This window comes from Engraulis encrasicolus, chromosome 19, assembly GCF_034702125.1.
Source record: "Engraulis encrasicolus isolate BLACKSEA-1 chromosome 19, IST_EnEncr_1.0, whole genome shotgun sequence".
In the NCBI taxonomy this organism is placed as follows: Eukaryota; Metazoa; Chordata; class Actinopteri; order Clupeiformes; family Engraulidae; genus Engraulis; species Engraulis encrasicolus.
Window position 1 is genome coordinate 46329770 of NC_085875.1, and position 21738 is coordinate 46351507.

Consider the following 21738-nt stretch of genomic DNA (forward strand, 5'->3'; position numbering starts at 1 on the left):
ATTTTCGGGCGATTCTTTGCCTATGTCATATACCTACCAGTAGGCTAAATCAAATCATGAATGAGATATCAACAAATCCCTCCGTGCAAACATTCACACTCTTGATTGGAAAAGGCCTGTTAACCCTATCGCGCCGGATGCATCATCTATGATGCATCAAATTCAAAGCCCTCTCCACGCTGACACAAAAAAAAATCCATCTCAAAAACATCCTGCGTGTCATTTCCAAACGTCCTGCAGTACGCGGAAACCGCCAAAAGAGAGCAGCGGTCAACAACAAGTTGGAGTAGAAGCGGTTTCCCTGACCGACGCTGAGATATCGACAAATTGCAAAAGGTTTGTGTACAAATTTCCGAAATATCACTCTACATCCTTTAATTTGAACACTTGCTTTGTGCAATTAATCAAGGAAGAGTTTATATTTTTTACACCGTGTTGCAGAGAGATCGTGCTAAAACTGATGCAACATATAAGCACCTGGCAGGAAGTCAGCCATCAATGCATTTGCTCCATAGGGAAACTTACAAAGCATACCACGACGATCGTTTAACAAAACACACAAGTTGTTTTACTTCAAGACAAAGATATTGCCTTAAGAAACACGTTTTACTTGCGATTTTGAAAATGTAATGCAAAATGTTGAAATTATGATCTCGTAAAAAAATGCATTGAAGTGAATGGAGGGAAATGGTCCAAATTGTAGTAATGGACCATATATTCAAATTACACATAAAAAATGAATGATGATCTATATTACACTCATAAATAGGTTGTTAAGCATTCGATCAGCTATGTTTTTACATAGATTTTAAAAAAATACCCAACCAGGCTGTGGGAAATATAAAATATGGTCCTGCTAAAACAAGGATAGGCTTAAAAAAATGGCAGGATCTCACTAAATATTTAAAGATAATCCTCAAATTAAATTGTCTGACAACTTTTTTAAATTAAAAAAAAGATGCAAATGCATTAAAAGTCGTTTTTCAATGGGCATGAAATTGGAATTTTCATTCCCTTTAAAGCCTGATGCATCATATATGATGCATCAAATATCTCAGTGACCTTAACAAAATTTTGATTTTTTTTTTTTTACATTTCTTATAAGGGACCAATATTGAAGCAAATTCCAAAAAAATAGAATTTTCTCTCATTGCTTTCATGGTTCAGGTTTCACAGGGTTAAAGTGATACTGTCCCATTTTTGGAAATAAGCTCATATTACACTTTCCCTTGAGTTAAATAATAGGGTTTTACCATTCTCCTGTACTTTCAACCGTTTTCTGGTTATTGCAGTGCAAATTTTACCTCCAAGCTAGCAGTTAACATTGAGTCCTATGAGACTGGCTGGTGGCTAACTGGTCTCATAGGACTCAATGTTAACTGCTAGCATGGGGGTAAAATTTGCACTGCCATACCCAGAAAACGGTTGAAAGTACAGGAGAACGGTAAAACCCTATTATTTAACTCAGGGGGAGGTGTAAAGTAGGCTTATTTCCAAAAATGGGACAGTATCACTTTAAGTTGGGTGCAGGTAGGTTGCATAGAAGTGGAGATTATTCGATCAGAGCAGAAGAAAAAACACATTTTGAGAAAACGGCCTTACAAAAGGATTACATCATCAACTTCAAACTTCCACCACCCCACCTCAGGGGGAGCATTTTATTAGGCCTATGTGTGGGAATTTAGTATATTGTGCAGTTTTGTGCTTTTATGATGATTTTCTGTATTTATTTAATATTATATTTCTATGGTAGCCCTATCCTCTTCCCCCGTTACATTGGCAAATTTGTATTCCATGTAAAAAATATAGCCATCACATACCCTGTTGGCTTGGTGGTACTGTGTGGTACAAAGTGGTTCTTAAGTTTCAACACCTTAACAAAGTACCTCTGTTATAACCTTATTGCCACCAAAATGTTACTGACCAAGTCTAAATTGGCTCCCTGCATTGTTAGCAATATTGTTATGATGCAGTTGAGTGTTTTCAGCTAAGAGTGAATTGGCCTGTCATTAGGCCCATTTGCAGTAGGCTAAGTGGATATGTAGCAGGTGGTCACTTGTCAGTATATCAGGAATATACTACACATCATCACTAAAAATGTATAGGCCTACATCCACTACTTTTCCTCACATAGCCTATGTAGCATATGTAGCATACACATAGCACATAGCATATGCTCACATAGCATATGTACAAGATAAGGTATCGCATAAACTTGAATTGATGTCTATGCCTTCTATTGTCTAAAGGGTACCTCGTACATAAGTACTACTTAAGTATTTTTGAGAAACTCAGCTGAAGAGGATATTATAAGAGTTACCTGCAGGGGCAGCCAAATAAGTAAGGGTTAACGTTCGGCGAGAAGGTCGCTACCGTGGAATAGCAGCACGACAGAGAGAATCTTTAGACCCCGACGCGGAGCGGACCCGCTTATTATATGGATATACTTAAATGATTCACACATGGCGGGGACATTTCTTTAGGCCTATTTAATGTTAAAGGGACAGTTTGGTCAATTTCAACATGCAGTTGTATTGCTCACGCTACCCTTGACTTGTCAGTACCTGGTGATGCCACATTTTTCGGCTCAGCCCTTTCCGAGATATGAGCAATTCTAATGGGGGCAGCGTTTGTTTACATTTTTAAAAAATGAAACATAGGCCAACTCCAAATATTTTCCCAAAAGGTACTGCTGTTTGCTAGTTGTCTGCTGATGTTTTATAACCTTTTGGATGTTTTTGGGAATAAATAAAAATGTTTTTTTGAAATGTAAACAAAGAGCTGCCCCCATTACAATGACCAGGATCTCGGAAACGGCTGAAGAAGAAGAAGAAAAAATCTCAGGCACTGACAAGTCCAGGGTAGTGTGAGCATTACAACTGCATGTTGAAATTGACCAAACTGTCCCTTTAAGTCTATTATAGTTGTCAAAGTCTATTAAGTCTATTATAGTTGTCAAAAGATTGTTGCTGCGCAAAACAAAACAGTGCCGTTGTGGAACACCGCTAGGCAACAGCTAGGTAGCCAGGACAACAGGTGTTGTCTATCACAGCAGCTGATTAGAGTCTTGTTGAAAAGTCGCTTTAGCAGTGAAAAGTCTTGTTGCCATTGACAGCGGTCTGTTATAGACCAACCCGTCCGTTATCGAAAAATAACAGACGTGCGAACGTTGGAGAGCCCCGTTGAAATGAATGGAGCATTCGACCGATGACGTCACACCATATAATAAAGGTAGATAATTGAGCCAAGGGAGACAAATGCAAGCAGACTCATGCAGTCCAGTCTACCAGACTCAGGCCTTCATTTTCTAAGACAGTTACAGAGACTCTCACTCATTCCTTCATCTCCTCCTGTCTGGATTACTGCAATGCCATTCTGCTTGGTCTACTCAACAAGGCCTTAGACAGACTGCAAATGTCCAGAACTCTGCTGCCAGGATCCTGATAGGCACTAGACCCTGGCAGTGCATCACCCCATACACAAGCAGCTTCCCTGGCTCCCCATCAAGTCAAGCATTACCTATAAAGTCCTCCTCCTAACCGTCAAGTCCCACCATGGTCTGGCACCCCATTACCTCACAGACCTCCTTCACCCCATGTACACCAGTGTAACACCAGTGTAGCTGCTCCTATTCTTTAGAGCAATCTACCCAACCACAACTAGAGCGCCCCTTCACTGGCCATGTTTAAACAAAACCTGAAGACACCTCTTTTCCTGGAGGCTTATGGCTGCTAGTTCCACAAGCACATTAACGCACACACACACTCACACGCTGACACACGCACAGATTCCTACACAATACCTTGCAACTTTGGGTGTTTTGAAAGGGGTGCGCTGTATAAAACAAACGTATTATTATTATTATTTTCATTTCCTTCTGTCTGGCACAGAAACACAGAGTCTTGCTGCCTCTGGGAGACTGTTCCACCACTTGGGTACCACAACTGAGAACAATCTTGACTGGGAGTACCTAGAGCGACTGGATGGCAGAGCCAGGCGGCTTGTGCTGGATGAGCGCAGTTCTCTTCCAGTAACATAAGGCGTTAGTAGGTCCTTCAGATAAGCTGGGGCCGTTCCTGTGATGGTTTTGTAGGCAAGGGTCAATGCCTTGTGCTTGATCCGGGCGGCGATCGGTAACCAGTGCAACTCAATAAATAGAGGAGTAACATGGGTCCTTTTGGGTTGATTGAATATCAACCGTGCCGCCGCATTCTGGATCATCTGCAGAGGCTTTAGCGCACAAGCAGGTAGACCTGTCATGAGTGAGTTGCAGTAGTCATCATCATATATATAATACAGTATATATACAATACAATGGTGGGGAACTTTTGTCTCTAGGGTTGTCCTTGCGGCCTTCTTATCCGGCCCCCAATGTAATTTTAATCTCATGCCATTTCACATGGAATATGATATATGTTTTGTAAATTTACAATACAATTAGGTTATATTTTCAGGGGACCTAGGAAAGGTGGGTCTGTTGTGAAGGTGGCCACCTTCAATATAGGCCTAAAGTGCAGGGGTTATTCCTGATTTGTGTTCATAGTGCGGACCTTGGAGGACTTTATGAATTTTTTTGTGGGTCTCGAATGAAAACGGCTCCCCACCCCTGCTCTATAACCAAGTAAGGAAGCTGGAAGTTCCATATGCCCCCCGCCTCCTCGTTGAGCACCTGCCCCCCAAAATGTCTGTGCTTACCACTGGATTGTAAAGTGTAGTAAACTCTCAACAACAGCATGGTTAAAAAAAGTAACGTTATCCTCTCCAAACACCCTGAGTGTATGAAAAAAGTGTAGTCTCTGCTTCATCCAATAGGCCTTTGTCAACATCAAATTTGGGTGTGTATGTAAATTAGCTTATATTTAAGTACATTACACTTTGTTAAGATATTGAAACATAACATTTAAGAAAACTTGTAATAAAAATCCTGCATTGTAATGTAAGTAATTAACTGGGAAAATGGTGTGGTGAGGCATAGAAGTTTTATTTGTTTTACCCAATCTACTAGTATTTTCTTGCTTGAGAAAAACAGTAATTTTTAATGAAAAGTGTGTGAAAATGGGGGCCTGAACTAAATTATGTGGTAAATCTGTGTAAAGGGCCCTTTGAACTATCTAAGAATTTAGTATAACAACTTTTCCAATACAAATATTTACCTCACACTTATTTTTATTTTCAATTTATCAAGATATTAGCAAATTAACCTAGGCGTTTTTAGTGTAATAGTATCCACTTTTCAAGACCCAAAATTACTGCATTGATGACTTTTGAAAATTGTAAAACATTGCTTTTCTGACTCTTTAGGGTCTAAGGATTCCAAAAATATAAAGTTTTACAAATCCCCATGAAAATTGAACGAACGCATAGCTCTCATAGCTCTGTACCTGACTAATTACATTGCATTGCATTTGGTAGACGCTTTTTAACCAAAGCGACTTACAATCGAGGACATAATCATAGCCAACATCACTAGCAGATACAAAGTGCACAGGAAATATACAGAACAACAACTGCAGATGTTGTGTAGGGTTTTTTTTTTTTTAAAGAACAATAGCACAGGGTTAAGTAGAGTACAGACACACAGATGTAGGAGATGTAGGAGAGAGTGAGTCAAAAAGGGAGGAGAGAGAGAGACAGAGCTTCCTGTTTGACAAGCCATGACCACTGTCACTCTGGCCAGATTGCTGAGGCAGCAGTTAAAGCACTCCTCTCCTGAGACAGAACTCTCCCTCTCTCTCTCTCTCTCTCTCTCTCTCTCTCTCTCTCTCTCTCTTACTATTCTTTATTTCTATTCTTTCTTTCTATCTACATCAATCTACACATAAAGCATTTCATTCAGCACTTTCATTCTCTCTCACTCACTTTTTAGTCACTTACGCACGCATTGTCATTATTATAGTACATGTGTTGCGTCATCACGCACATCCTTGTTATTTGATGTGATTTATTTGTATTTTTCCTCAGGAAAGTAGAGTACAGGTCACCGGTGGACGAGAATATTAGATGTATCCTGTGTGAATAATCGCCTCAATGCCCTTGCCCAAAGAGTTTAGCTCTATTCGGAAGTCCCATTACACACAGTGGCGTTGCTATCTCCATCTCTGTGTATCAGATATGGAATTCTGCAGGGTAAATGTATCCTGTATGCTTTGTGGATAATCACACCTCTTAGTCTCCTTGTATTTAGAAGTGTTGAGGTTGTGACCAAAAGTATACTTGTGAACATTAAAAAATTGGTCAGGTTAAACCCAATTGTAGTGAATCACTTAAATCAAATCAAGTCTTGGACATAGGTAAGGTGGACTTTAAAGAAGAAAAGGAAGAACCACCGCTCTAAACTGGCTTTCCTGAAACCTTCCTGAAACTCGCTTTCCTGGTTCATGTCTCTCAAGTAAAAATGCCAACTGAAAATGTGTAAGAAATGTAAGTCCTGCTACTGTGTTAGTGCAAAATGAAAGATTAAAAAACAAGCAAAACATTTCTGTGTGATCCACATGTCCTTACTTGTATTTGGACATCCCATACACAGTGGTGGTGTTTCCCATCCCAATGCATCATATGCGACTGGAGTCAGCAGAGCAAGTCGGCGCTGGCAAACACACTCTCAGCTCATGGAGCAATGTCCACTGTGAGCAATGGCTCACTCAAGGCTGAAATCACATCATCTCACTAAGTCATGAACGCGATTTAGTGGAAAGAAATATTGGGCAAAAAGGCACAAGGGGGGCAGAGACACTCTGGTTTGTTGTTATGTTACAAAAAGACTGGAAAGATTCTGTCAAAGCACTTGGATATCATTGAATTTTGTATACTGTTACATTTGTTGTGTCATGGCATGGTTATAGTCTTATCAGATCCAGTGACTTATACCAAAATATTGGCCAATATTGTTGTTACTGCCAGATTTGGGTGGACAATCTTCTACCAGATCTTCTACCAGACCAGATCTGCTGGTGTTATTTAGGTAGCTCATTCTGGGTTTTTTTTTGAAATACCCATTTCATGTTTGGCGTGATCCGATCAGTCACAGTACATTGCTCCTTCTCAATGAAGAGGTGCTGAAGTGTTAAGAGAAGGGAGTGGTACGTTTGCAGTATGACTATTCAGAAGCACTGTGTCTGTTAATACATGTCCATGATGATGATGATGATGATAATGGTGTCGTCCATGACGTCCATAGGTTAATGGGTCAGAACCGCTGCCTGTGTACGCTAGGACATGCAATGTGTGTGATTTGTCTAACTAATAATTTATGACTTCTCTGAAACAAGACCTACTTAGTGTCTAGAGGAAATTCCCAAGAAAAAAACTATGGCATTAACTGAGCTTTTGAATACTCATGATAAAACTTTTAAATAATTAACATGACTTCCTTCATGCCTTCTGTTTCTTTGTTTCTTTGTTTGTTTCCTTGTTTGTTTCTTTGTTTGTTTGATTTTCTTTCTTTCTTTCTTTCTTTCTTTCTTTCTTTCTTTCTTTCTTTCTTTCTTTCTTTCTTTCTTTCTTTCTTTCTTTCTTTCTTTCTTTCTTCTCTCTTTCTTTCTTGCTGTGTCTTCCTTTCTTTCTTTCTTACTTGCTGTGTCTTTCTGTCTATCCTTTCTTCCTTCCTCCCTTCCTCCCTCGCTCCGTGTTTTGTGTTTTCCTGCAGTACACCATGCTGTCTGGCCAAGTGCCCTTCCAGTGTCAGGGGAAGAGTCTGACCCACACCAGTGCCGAGGAGATCATGAGGAAGATCAAGAAGGGGGACTTCTCGTTTGAAGGGGAGGCCTGGAAGAGTGTCTCTCTGCAGGCTAAGGACCTCATCCAGGGTAAGAGGAGGAGGACCCTGACTCCCTGACACTACTCTATTGTTTAAGCACCTTCTAATGTAGCTCTCAAAAGCACAAAGTGCATCTCAAAGTAGCTCTGATGAGGCTCGCGTAGTGTTCTTGTATGTTGGTGCGAGTGTGTGTTAGTGCAGCGTTTCCCAACCATGGGTACGTGTACCACCAGGGGTACGCCAACACACTGCAGGGGGTACATGGGAAAATGTAATAACAAATGTATGGAGCATTGTCACATTGGAACAGAGGAAGAGATGTAGAGCATGAATGAGGGGGTGTATATGGCTGGGTTGGGAAACGCTGTGTTAGCGGCAGGGCTTGAAAACGAAATTATTTTTCAAACGTTCCGTTCCGAACGGTTCAGGCAAGTTTCAGTTTAACGTTTTCGTTCCTGCAATCGTTCCCCCACAAAAAATAGCGTTTTCCTGAACCGGGTTCGGAACGAAAAATAACGTTCGTTCTTAACGTTCCTGCAGTGTTTAACGGCCATATTAAGTCTATTTTCGTGGACTTTATCTTAGAATAGACGTACTCATTATTTCCCCTTGATTTACACAGCTATTCACAAAAATAATAACACACCCAAAAACACTCAGATGGGCTTCCTGGCATAGTCTAACCAGATGCCTATAATTCTTATCAAAAGTAGCCTATGCCAGCCCAGTAGCGGTGGGTGGATGTTGATTAGGGAGGCACAATACAGAATAGCCAGAGAGAGTTTAAAAAAATAGCCAGAGAGAGTTCCTAAAAAAATCTCTGGAATAGCGCAGGTAAACGTCAGCATAATAAGAGGCCATGATGAGGTTTGCAGCAAGTGAAACGTGTAAGTAAAAGGGACACAGTTTGCTCCACAAAAAAATCCCAAACTGTTTTGAGATGTGCACGATGCAAGGGGTCACTAGTTCTAGAGAAGGGACAGGTTGCATAGTCTGAAACCTCGGATATGCTCTCAGATATCGGCTACCAACCATTCCAGTGCAAGTCCATCACCACAAAACCGGAGACCTTTTGTAGCCTAACAGACAAGCGTCACAAAAAAGTAAGAGTTTCCACGTAGTCCATCCCATCAGCCCAGCCCTCTGCACGACAGAAGAGAATAATAACTTAAACAACAACAAATGCGCTGTCTTTCTCTATCCCTGCTTGTTGTCACACGCGTGATGACAGCCAGGAAATATTGCGCAATACTGGGGAAACCATCGAAACATTGAGCGGGCCAGCTAACGTCAGCTAGCGTCTGTCCATCTGCCACGAATGACTTTATCCCGCATTGACCACAACAACAGATAAATAAGACGTCCTTGATTACAGCACATAAAACACCAGCTCTCACCTCTCTTCTCTACAACCGACAGTGGGATACGCTGCGCACAACAAAAGCACTTCAGTAACTTTATGACAACATAATTTGCCATAACCGCATTGAACATCGACGCACTCGGCGGTGCCATTACAAGTAGTAAGCTAAACATGACTTACCCACCAGTTGCCTCTCGAGAGCACTCTGCGAATTAGGTTCATCAAATCGCCTATCCAATTCCTTTGCGAATCATAGACTGTATGGTCCAAATACTCTGTCCCTGTAGGAATCCCAACACCGATCTCAAGACATGTTCTCCTTTGCTCTCCATGGTGTCAATATAAAACTCTGTAGGCCTACTGTCCGTGAATGAGACTGAAGAACAGCGCAGGTAAAGTGTCATTTCTCTTACAAAAACTTATTTGATATTGGTGGTCAACAACTTTAGGGCGGGTTTATTAGAGCCAACTTCCAATCACTACGAGAAAGCCAGGAGAACAGAGACAGTTTAGTTCTAGCTTCCTATCAAAATCTCTGAGGAGAAGCACATCCTAAAATTTACCCAGGAAGTTTCTCCATACAATGCACAGTCGCACTCTGATTGGCCAATGCTCCTCAATATTTTATCAATCGGCGGCAAGAGCTCAGGTGAAGCAAAATGCTGTTGCTGTATGCATGTTTCCCCTCATACACGCCAGTAGCCGAACTAAAAGACTGCTCGTCGCCATGGTTACTCCTCAAACAAAATCGTGCACTTGTATGAAATATAGAGAACGAAAAAAAAACGTTATTAACCGGTTTGTGGATTTCAGAATAACGTTTTTGTTCCGGAACACTTGAAGACCATTTCGTTTTCGTTTCTGTTTCCGTTCCTTGTAAAATTCCATAAAATTTCGTTCGTTTTCGGTTTTCGTTTTCGTTCCTTGAACCGGTTCGGAGCCCTGGTTAGCGGACTGCTGATGAGGTATCATAGTAGAAAAGGCTAGCACCAATGGCAGATGAAGCACTGTAGACTTTGAGACATTGGTGGGAAACGTCAAACTCTCAAAACGGGAGGCTTAAGTCATTGCCAGGTGTCTCGTAAATGAAAGGGCTGTTTTGTTGCGTCATTAAGCATGAATAGTTGAAGTGGAAGAGCTTCACTGTTGCTGCAAAGAACAAGTTTTTCAAGAAACTGCTATTGTTAAACATTAGGTTGGTGGACATTAAATATCTGTCTGTCAGTCTGTCTGCCTTTCTTTCACACAACAAATGTTTTAATCTGTGCGTGTTTGTTTTGCAGAGCTTCTGATGTTTTTAAAATGGCTGTCTGTCTGTCTGTCTGTCTTTCACACATTAACTTTTTTTATCTGTGTGTGTGTTTGCAGAGCTTTTGACGGTAGACCCAAACAAGCGGATAAAGATGTGTGGTCTGCGGTACAATGCCTGGCTGCAGGACGACAGCCAGCTCTCCTCCAACCCCCTCATGACGCCCGACATCCTGGGCTCCTCCACCGCCACCGTGCACACCTGCGTCAAAGCCACCTTCAGTGTAAGCTTGTAGCAATAAATTATTGTTGTCGTTGTTCGTGCTGCTGCTGCAAAAAAAATGGTTATTATTCATTTTGTTTGTCCGTTTAATATTTTCTAACAGCAACAACTAAACCTAAACCCACATTGAGTAACTGTAGCTCTAGCTTTCAATTTTACAGCTAATTTTGTACAGCCATCATTTTTAACCATCAGATCTTCCCCGTTAGAATAAGGAGCTGTTTCCACGTAGCAGGATATTTTTAAATGTGGATATTTTTTCTCCTGGTTACATTGGTTTTGGCCTTCCATTTCCACGTAGCAGATTTTTAAAATCCAGATATAAAAAAGCAGGCTTTAAAAATATCCTATTTAGGGGGCTAAAACTTATTTGTTTCAATTGACTATTTATTTTTATCCACATGTTGCGTTAACACCTAAACAGGAGAAAAAAATTGCCAGCTTTAAAAAATAGGAGGCTACGTGGAAACAGCTCCTAAGTAAGGCAAACTGCTTACAATAGGCCAAGGGTGCCCAACCAGTCGATCGCGGGCTACCAGATCTCGAGTGGAGTGGCAGTCGATCGCGAGACGTGTAATGTGACGGGGAAAATACTGGCTTTCAAAAGTATAGGAAGCTGCTGGTAGGCTACTGAATTGGTTAGATGAGAAGTGACCGTGAGGGTATTGAAGATGGTTCATGTGTGCAAACATAGCATCGGGTGAGTAACAGAACATGTGAGCAACGGCGCGTTATGTGCGCGGCGAGATGTGAGGAACTTCGTCCAAATCGCTAAACGCATGATCGTCGCTAACCGCGTTTACATCGGGTGCCGCGTGTAAGGGAAATGTTAGTAGTTGACATGCAGGCCTATGGAATTCACTTCAATTCGTCCTGTTTCTCGCAGAAATTGTGGAAAAAACGATTGGCCAAACTCACAGTAGAAAGCCTTTGCTGTGCTACTGTCCCATGAGAGCTAAAAAAAAAAAAACCTTCATAGAGAAGTCTCTGAACGAGAAGGGTCCGGCTGCGTCCTGGAGGACAGGGGGCGTGTATTTAGAGGGGCGTGTATTTAGAGGGGCGTGTATTTATGGCAGCCCTGATTGGTCCGATTCACGACGACCGCTGGTGGACTACCCCTGACTTGGAGCCATTGAAACCCATTCAAAACTTCATTTTTTCGATCTGACACATAGGCCTAATATTTTTTTAATTAGACCTAAAGACACACCATCTTCTTGTTTAAAAGTTGAGAACCTCAGCTCTCCAAAACTGAAAACGGTATCCCCCTAGCATCTACCAATCCGAAGGTAGCCTACTTTAAGTGCGGGGTTACTTTTCTAAAGATAGCGTTTTGTTTCCTTGGAAACGGAACGGAGATGAAGCCAGCCAGACAGACTGACGAAGCGATAAATGTATGTCATTTGACTCGGTTTTGCATTATTATGGATGCATTTCTAATCTTGACATTCTAATGGACAATCTGTGCGAGTTTCAAAATGCGTTTTCATGTAACATGGGAGTAAAATGTGTTAACAGTACGCCCGTCTGGGATTTGTTAGCTAGTCCGCTAGTTAGCTAGCAAGTAAGTAATAGATATTAGAATCGATCTGTCTCAATGGCCCAAGCATAAACAAAGAAACACCAGGATTTGGATGTTTAATATCAGCAATTTGTCAAAACAAAACATTCACAGACCAGTTTTATATCTACAGCCTAGAGTGTCGGCAAATCTTTCCACTTTTGACACATGATGTAGTGTAGAGACCTAGCACTTGCTAGCTAACTAGCGGGCCAGCTAGTTTAACAAATCCCAGACGGGATGTAAACACATTTACTCCCATACATAAAAACACATTATGAAATTCGCATAGATTGACCATTAACATGTCAAGATTAGAAATACATCCATAATAGTGCAAAACCGAGTCAAATAGCGTATGCGTACCACATAAACCGCGTCCGTTTCCAAGGAAACAAAACGCTATCTATGTGCTGCGAAGCTGCTCTCAGAACAGAGTGTTTGTTACATGGTCGCTCTGTAATGTGCTCTAAGAGCAGAATTACCGGTACATGTGTGCATCAAATATGCCCTGAACCTGCAGAAAAGGTGCCCTAAGAGCAGGGTTACATGCGCTGCTAAGCATTACCATGTAGACAATAAAGAGCAATAAAGAGCCCTCAGAGCATCATTTTTAAAAATGCCGCGAAATTCCCAAAGGAGCAGTTAAATGTATTGAATGTATCTGGATACCGATAAGAGCAGAGAAAACAGTACCAAAACTCTATTGTAAGACCTAACATTATAAGTTGCAATGAGAGGAGAAAGCCCGGTTTGACTAAGTAGGCTAAGCTAACATTAGCCACCAACTGCTAAAGTTAACGTCTACCGCCGGTATATTTCATTCTTCACGTGACAGTCAATGACGTCAGACGTCGTCGTGAATCGGACCAATCAGGGCTGCCCTAAATACACGCCCCTGTAAATACACGCCCCTCTAAATACACGCCCCCTGTCCTCCAGGACGCAGTCGGACTCTATTGTTATGAACAGGCGTGTTAACCAATCCAATGAGCCCTTTCTCTCTCTCTCTCTCTCTCTCTCTCTCTCTCTCTCTCTCTCTCTCTCTCATGGTAGAGTGCACTTAACTAGTTATCCATCACAAATGGTGAAGAATTTCTGAGCCATTTTTAATTTGTAGCCACCATTGAAGGCATTTGATAATGCTTCATCATATTTTATATAGGCCAACGCCTATAAATTCCTTTATTTATATGCTTACTGTTGATCATTTTGAAATTATTTCAGTTGTATAGGACTTGTGTAGTACTGAAATGATGTCTGCATAGGACTATCAGTGCTGCATTCCTTTGTAAACACATTCAACACACTTTAAAAACACACTGAAAAGATGCGGTCTTAGTAGCCTAAAAAACATTTTGTTCATAATAATGGTGATTAAAAATGGTGATCTTAAATTTTCATACTGACATCCTTAAATTTCACGTGGTAGATCGCGGGAGACCATCTACTTCAAAAGTAGATCTCGGTTAAAAAAAGGTTGGGCACCCCTGCAATAGGCTATTGCATGTCATTCCAAAAACCTGCAGATGCAGTTGACCAACTGCCACTTTTTAAAAAGCTTTTGAATTTTAGAATTTTGGAGCATTGTGACATCACTGACTTGCCTGAAGGCCAGTTCAGACCAATGATTCGCGACGAGACGAGCTGCAACGTTCTAAAAACCAGCAACTGTCTGCAACATGCTGTTCTACTCCAAGCGTTCAGACCACCACTGCGACTACGTGCTGGATGGCTGTGCTGTGCTGTGCCAAAGATTCTAGCTCTCTAACCAATTGACCTTCTCTGGCTGTGCTTTTCCTCTCTCAGGCCTTCAACAAGGTGAAGCGGCAGGGCTTCCGGCTGCAGACGGTGGACAAGGCGCCCCTGGCCAAGCGGCGCAAGATGAAGAAGACCAGCACCAGCACGGACACGCGCAGCAGCTCCAGCGAGAGCACCCACTCCTCCTCCTCCTCCTCCCAGTCTCAGGACAAGAACTCGGGGGACGGCCAGCCTGGCCCCGGTGAGGCTAACCCTCGGCCCTCCACCAGCACGCTCTGGGAGGAGGAGAAGGCAGAGAGGGAGGCCGAGGTGGAGGAGGAGGAAGAAGAAGATGAGGAAGGAGAGGGACACGGAGAGGAAGCTTCTGGAACTCAGCCACACTCACCGCCTCTTTGAGCTCTTTTTGGTCTTCCATCGTGGGTTCAGCCAACTCTAAAGCAGCAGGGCTTCTATTGTCCCTTCCCCCCCTTTCCTCTTGAGACAGGAAGAGGGGGCGTGTCCCGGAGCACACACAGGCCCCTCCCACCTTTTTTGTAGAAACCTCTACTGTCTGCATGCTCTATCGCTGTTCGCCAGCATGCATGAACATGCACACACCTCCCTGCAAAAAAAAGACAAGAAAAAAAGGAAACAAAAACCCAAAAAAAAATATCACAGAAATGCAAAACCAAAAATAAACAATAGCAAAACACTGAGTAAGCCTACTACAGTACATGCATGCCAGAAGCTGGGAGTCACCAATGCTTCGTTCATCTTTAGCAATAGGCTCGCGTTCCACTGCTGGGCCTGAATGGATGTGAGCAGCAGGGTGTATCTACCAGGTACCAAAGTGGGCCTGGCGCCCTTGTCCACAGACTGGTTCCCTCATGTAGAAACATCATATCTGATCGTTGGCCACTCAGAGGGTTGAGCAAAGGTGGTGACAACGTCAGTAACTCTGAAGTTTATTTTCTGGTTTCAGATCATTATGTTGTCAATCAAGAGAGACAAGCCCAATCAGAGTGTGTGTTCCCAGTACGTCCGTCCTGCAAGCAGTGGAGTTTTTTTCCCAAAGCAGCAAAGCTGAGACATCCAGGTACTATGAACATGCCCACACATCCATGCTTACATGGCGTTATGCAGCACATCATTTGGCCAACAAGGCGGGATAGGCCAATTCATGTCCAATTCAAGGTCTTTCAAATTGCCTCTGCACGCAATAGGATGGCGCTACTTCAACCGATCAGGGCAACAAACCTGGTACCTACCATAAGTGTACATCATTGCACGGTCATATCTGTCACCATTTTAATCGAGATTGGCAATATGCTTATTGAACTTCAGTAGTGTGTTGCCAGGCTAAATGGGCAATGCTACGGTACGTCTAGAGTTGTAGGCTAGCGCCAGGCCGCCTAGCGTCAGGCCAGCCAGCGCACTGCCGCAGTAGCCATTCAGCCCAGCGGTGGACATAGTAAGGGCGAATCAGAACAGGCCAAATCACTGCAAGCATGGCCTATCAGGGAATGTGTTTGTGGTTACGTACAGTACATGTGTATGTGTACTTGTGTCTTCGCTCAGTGGCACATTTTTTAAAAGAATTGTCAACGTACTTGGCAAATTACAGGGTGTCTGTCATCAAAGCGCTGTTGTTCACATCAAATGCCAGACTGCATGAAACGAGGTGTGTAGATTTCTACAACATACACCTACACAAACACAAGGTCAGCAGATCGAAGGGGAAAATATGTCCGTTTGGAGATGACAAAACAAGAAACGTAAAGAGAAGCAGATTGATGTCTCTTGTGCTCGTTTGCACTGTGGCTGTCCAAGAAAACCATATACAGAGAGCAAAACAGCAGAGTATTTATTTAATGATTTGTATATGGAAAGTTTTTTTGTTACATCATAAGTACTGTGTTAACTTATTCCTGTAGTTATACTTGGCATATCTGCTCATCGTGAGAGATCTCTTTTCTTTTTTTCTTTTTTTTTTAAATAAGAATAATGTTTTAGATCGTGCTCTATGTGTGCCATAATATTTATAATGTAGACTACCTGTTCAGACACATCAGTAAGTTACAACTTTTCGACAAAAAAAGAGAAAGAAAACCTATTTCAGCGTAGGGATTTTAATGTTTTAGAAAACGTATGCGAGTAAGTCGTTATTTTATAATGTCAATGTTCTAGTGATGTCAGCCATAGTGAAATTATGTGGCCCTTTTGAGGCTTCTTTTTTTTTTTTTTTTCGAGTTGATTTCTTCTATGCAGAATGCAATCTATGCCCTTGAATTTCACATCAGAATTGCAATCACAAAGATCTGTCTAGAGTGAAAATGTTAAAAGAAATGAATTTGACATGTGATGTACTGTATGCCTGTTGACATTACAGAATTGCCGCTAGAAGCAGCAGCAACAACCCTTTTTACATAACGGGAATGTACGTCCTTGGCCCATATTTCTGTGGTGGTGATGGTGGTGGCGGTAGTTGTTGGTTGCTTTATGGGATATTATGGATGCATGTAAATGGTAATGTAATAGTAATGGTAGATGCAGCCCCTTCCCCCAATGGAGTTATATGATCCAGAAAACCCTCTCTTCCATGGAACTTCAAACTCCCTCACCTAGACACTGTTGGGAGAGGAGTGAGGTAGCCTTTTACTGCATATTGACTGATGGCGCATTCAGACCAACTGAGAAACGTGCCGGTGCCCCTTCCCGCACCTAATCGCGAACCAGCCGGCGTGTTCACGCCACAGATCTTAGCGTTCGGAAAAATACTTGTTTTTTCTCTGCAAACCGTGACAACGATGTGGGTCAGCAGGTTCATCCAGGTGACACGTCACATGTGCAAAAGTTCAGAGCCCTGTATGAACGTGGGTGGTTCACAAGTAAGCACTTTAGTGCCGAACATATCTGGTGTGGGTGCGGGCACGGGCACCGCTCTGGTCAGCCTGAAAACGGCATGAGAGCACTGGTTCAGCTGATGTGTAGTACTGCACCTGTAGGACTGGCCAGCTTTGCCCATCACGTGCATATTGGAACTGGTCTGGTAGTGGTTCTGTGTGGCACTGTGCCACTTCATCAGGTCAGCAGCCTGTAGCCAGGTGCAGTTAGCAGCAATGTGTTTCAATCTGAAATTTGTCAAGGGCTGTTTATGGTAGCAGTTAAGGAGTTCTGTTTTGTAGAATTCTTGCACACCTCCTTTGGCCAGGTGCGTAGGAGTGGAACACCCGGGTTACCAACGTTGGAGATAAGAAAGCTTCCGCACACTGTTTACTTGCAGACACTGCAAATGTGAACAGTAAGCGGGAGCTTTCTTGTGTCTAGCAGTTAAGGAGTTGAACTGGCATCAGCTGGGGTCACACGGACTGGTGACTGGTGGAAGGCGCTTGACTAAGGTCCTCTGAATACGGTACGATCATCGCCACACGCTTTGTCATGGCTGCTCCCCTGTTCATGTTTAATGGGGATCAGGGCCACTGGCAGCTTTTGGGCGGGCCAGGACAAAGTCATCTGAGGGGGCCCCGCCACCCAATAGATACAATAATGACGACCGTATTCTGTGACCCCTTTTCCATGGGCCCAGGACAGCTCACCCCTTTATCTGTGCTCCTGATTGATGGGCTTAAATCGAAAGGTTAGATAACATTGTGTGCTCACTGTGTGGCATGCGTGATCAGAAATCGCCAGTGGAAATAGCTTCCACTTTGTGTCTCTGCTTCGTGAGTTTCTCTCAGGCTTGCCTGCTTGTCTTGTGATGCACAGAAATGCATGGTGGGCGCTTTTCCATTGTTATCTGGGCTCTCTTTCTCTGGCTCACACTGGCTGCCCACCCACCCGGAGTCACTTGCACTGCTCCATCTCTCTCTCTCTCCCTCCTCTCCTCTCCTCCTCTGCGAGGGTAAGAATAGAACAGAGAGAGAGAGAGAGTGAGAGTTGGATGAGAGCTGGAGAGGGCCAGTGTGTCCTACACTGATCCTTCCCTCCAGGGAAAGCCAAGCTTTTGTTTATTGCTCTTGTGTGTGTGTGTGTGCGTGCGTGCGTGCGTGCAGAATTTTTGTCACTGTGTGTGTGTGTGTGACAGAGTGCGCGCTCCACTCAAAAAAACAAGGTTAGAAAAACAAGACCGAACATAGTTGGGGAATATTTCCACTCATTAACATGCGTCTAGTGTGTCCTTATCCCTGGCCATCACATCATGCGTAACCGTGTGCCCTTTTTGTTTACAAGGCCGACATCAAAGCAGCGCCACAGTTTTGGCCTGACCGTGGGTTACCTTGCTCCGATGCAGTGCCCTTAACTTCCTCTAGCCGAGCCGAGCACAGGAAGGCGACGAGCCCCCAGGCTCTTCAGTCATCCGTGATGATGTTTGTATTTTTTTTTGTCTAGAATTATGCAACTGACCCTTTTCCTAGAACTAGGCTTGTTATTCTGCCTTGTCTGCTTGGGTGTTCCGCAAATCATTTCATGTGTGTAGTGTAGGTGTGTGTGTGGGTCTCTGTCATGTGGTGGTGTCTTTCTTCATCCAGACTTCTGATATGCACCCCTGGTCAGTGTAAATAAGTGACTTATGGAAGTCATTTTTTGCCCTTATTGGCCATATCATCTTTGTCAGAAAGTCAGTGTTGATTTTGGCTAGTCTTTGGCTAGTCAGCATTTTCCTCCTCCCAAAGCTCTGGACTGTACAGATGATGATGTGCTTCAAAGGCCGTAGGTCTCCCCATTCTTTAGAGCGGGGTGGGGAGCCTATGTCTCGAGGGCCTTTTACAGGCCTTGAGGCTGTCTTAACCAGCCCCCAACATACTTTTAACGTTATACAGTTTCAAATGGATTATGACAAAGAGATCTTGGAAATTACATTAATAATACAATTCAGTTATATTTTCAGGGCACCTAGTGAAGGTTGGGTTTCTTGAAAAGGTGCCCACCTTCAATATGTAGACCTAAAGTGCAGAGGGAAATCCTGGTTTGTGTTCATAGTATGGCCCTTGGAGGACTTTAACATTTGAAGCGGCCCCTCAACCACCCCTGCTCTAGAGTCTCCATATGAAGACATTGTGGCTCATGGGGAGTGTGCGAAACTCGGGTATTGATTAAGTGAGTCTGATATCTTTTCAGACTTCTTGCCATTAATAATGAAACCTATTTGATGCCTGGGGTATTTTGGTTGGCTGCTCACTGGAGGCTTCTCGGGTCACATCAGTGATCAGTCGATGGTTTACAGCGAGGAGCACTGCTCAGCTTGTCCTCTCAAACAGTTGTGTGTGTGTGTTTTTTGTTTTTTAAAGACAGCTCTTGTTTTATGCAGTGCATATATTTATGTCTGCTTACTTGTGTGTTTGTGTTGTGCTACTACAGCTGGGTGCTTTCCGATGTGTGTGCGCAGCAGAAGCCTGTCTGGAGTCTGTTGGGGGAGGAGGCGGGGGGGAGTGTGACCCGGCAAGCAAGCATGTTTGGAGCCCACGACTGGGTGCACTTGAGGGCACGACACAAGCAAATAACTCCAATAAACAAAAGGAAAATGGAACCCACTGAACCTCGCATGGAACTAGGCGATGCACACAGCTTTAATCTTTACTTACACTTGACTTGCGCTCCAAGCATGCTGCCCCCTGTATACACCAATAGCCATCACACACACACACACACACACACACACACACACACACACACACACACACACACACACACACACACACACACCTCCCTTAACCTTGTTTTGACTTTGTTTACCGGTTGTATTTTTCCCACCACTGTGAAGCCCCCGTGGTAAAAAGCCAAAGGCGGTTTGTGGTCATCTGCGTGCTCAGCAGGTGGTGAGAGAAGTGTGTGCGTGTCTGCTGTGAAGTGCATGACCATAGAGTAGTACACATCGGTGGCATGATGGATTAGGTCGTTATTTGTTACTGTCATCAAATGCAATTTAGATGCATTGAAAGTCCAGGTAGAGAATAAGAGAAGGCCTTTGACTGTATTGTTTCTGAAACTTTTTTATGGGTTGGGTTGTCTTTACCCAACTTTGGGTTGCCATACTGTACTGTATGTTCTCAAAAGGGTCATGAATCGGATGATTGTGTATAATGGTATCACAACTGGCTTGGTATCTCAAATTGTGGTTGTCAAAGCAAAAAAGGAGAAAAAACAAGGTTGAGCTTGATCACTGAGATGCATTGGCATTCTACTTCAAAGGACAAGGAGACCTTTCAGTCGTAGTATTTCTATCTGTTGCCACTCGTTCAAGTTGGAATGCCTTCTGGAAAGGTTGCTGGTTGTGATATGATGCAGATTATTCACAATGATTTCTGATATCGTGATCTCAGCTCACCAGGTCAAAGTGTGGTTCACAAAGCAAAAAAAAAAGGTTGGGGTCTATTATATGGATGCATGGGCGAGTGGGGAGCCCTTGAAAGCTGCATGTGAAGCATTTCAGCAAACGAACCACCAGGGGGCAGTATTAACTCATTTTTGAGCAGGCAGCAGTTTTCCCTCTCAGCCTGCTCTCCTCCACTACACCCACTGTGCGGCATTAGCAACCCTGATGCATATGCATTTAAATGAGAAAAAAAGAGGAAAATAGCTTTCATGTGAACCTATTTTATTATTATCATTACTGAATTGTTGTTTGTTTTTTGTTGATGTTCTCAATCTCATCTAGCTGGGCTAGAGGTTTAAATTGTACATAAAACATATCGGTATTTGGAAAACGACAGAGTTATGTCTGCTTGTGTGTTAGTTTATTGATGCTGCACAATATGATGTGCGTTTTAAGTCATAGGATGGTTTGTAATATCCTTCAAGTCTTTTTTTTTCATTTTGTAAATGTTTCTTTCATGTTAAAAAAAATAAGAGGGATCATTAATGTTATCAACACAGAGGTTTTATTTGTGTGTGTGTGTGTGTGTGTGTGTGTGTGTGTGTGTGTGTGTGTGTGTGTGTGTGTGTGTGTGTGTGTGTGTGTGTGTGTGTGTGTGTGTGTGTGTGTGTGTGTGTGTGTGTGTGTGTGTGTGTGTGTGTGTGACTGCTGCACATAAGTAAGCAAGATCTTTCTCCTCTCAAGGACGAGTACAATGAAGCACTCTTTGTTAATGAGTTTTGTGAATTGTTTTTTGGTTACGGATTGTGTTTGCATTTTTGTTTTTGTTTTTGTTTGTTTCTGTTTTGCTTGGATGTGAATTAATATGTGTGTTCAAGATGCTCATAGGAATAAAAAATAAGGGCTTTCAAAGTTTAAAAAAAGGTTTTTATCTTGGAAAATGTTCTAATGCTAATGTATTGTCACAATTTAAATAAAATTTATAAGGTAACATCAAGTCTTGTAATTATGTGTCAGGAAAAAAAGTGTGTGTGTGCGTGCGTGCGTGCGTGCAAATGAGTATATGCGACTCCACATCAACCTGACAGTTGGGTATTGGTGAGCGTCGAGGAAAGTTGGTATAGAATCTGCTTGGTGTGTCTCGGTATGCCTACATTTGACGGGGTTGGGGCAGGCGGCGGTGCCCGTTAAAGTGGGCACTGGGCAGGGATAGGCTGAATAACTATGGCGAAAGGAAAATTAACAACATGAAAAAGCATAGAGAATAACATGTCTAGGAATATACAACTTACAGGAGAAGCCAAATTTGTCTGCTGAACCTAGGCCTACCCACCGTTTGGTGAGCTTCAGATTCTGGAATAATCTTTCACTTACATTTTTGTGCAGTGACTTGGCCTAGTGCCCAGTGCTTTGGAGAGAATTCCCAATCAACATTAGGAGCAGCCATTAAAACCGAACTTTGATTTTCAAATTT

At 42.8% G+C, this 21738-nt stretch overlaps 1 protein-coding gene across 2 annotated transcripts in view; it reads left to right on the forward strand.

Moving 5' to 3' along the window:
- rps6ka5 (ribosomal protein S6 kinase, polypeptide 5) overlaps positions 1–21261 on the forward strand; it is a 72644-nt gene extending 51383 nt beyond the window's left edge. For both annotated transcript variants that reach the window (XM_063184591.1, XM_063184590.1), the window contains exons 15-17: positions 7646–7805; positions 10488–10651; positions 14021–21261. In XM_063184591.1, the coding sequence (XP_063040661.1) occupies positions 7646–7805; positions 10488–10651; positions 14021–14368 (672 nt within the window). In that variant the 3' untranslated portion in view covers positions 14369–21261. The remainder of the gene's footprint in view (positions 1–7645; positions 7806–10487; positions 10652–14020) is intronic.
- Positions 21262–21738: the final 477 nt, after the last annotated feature.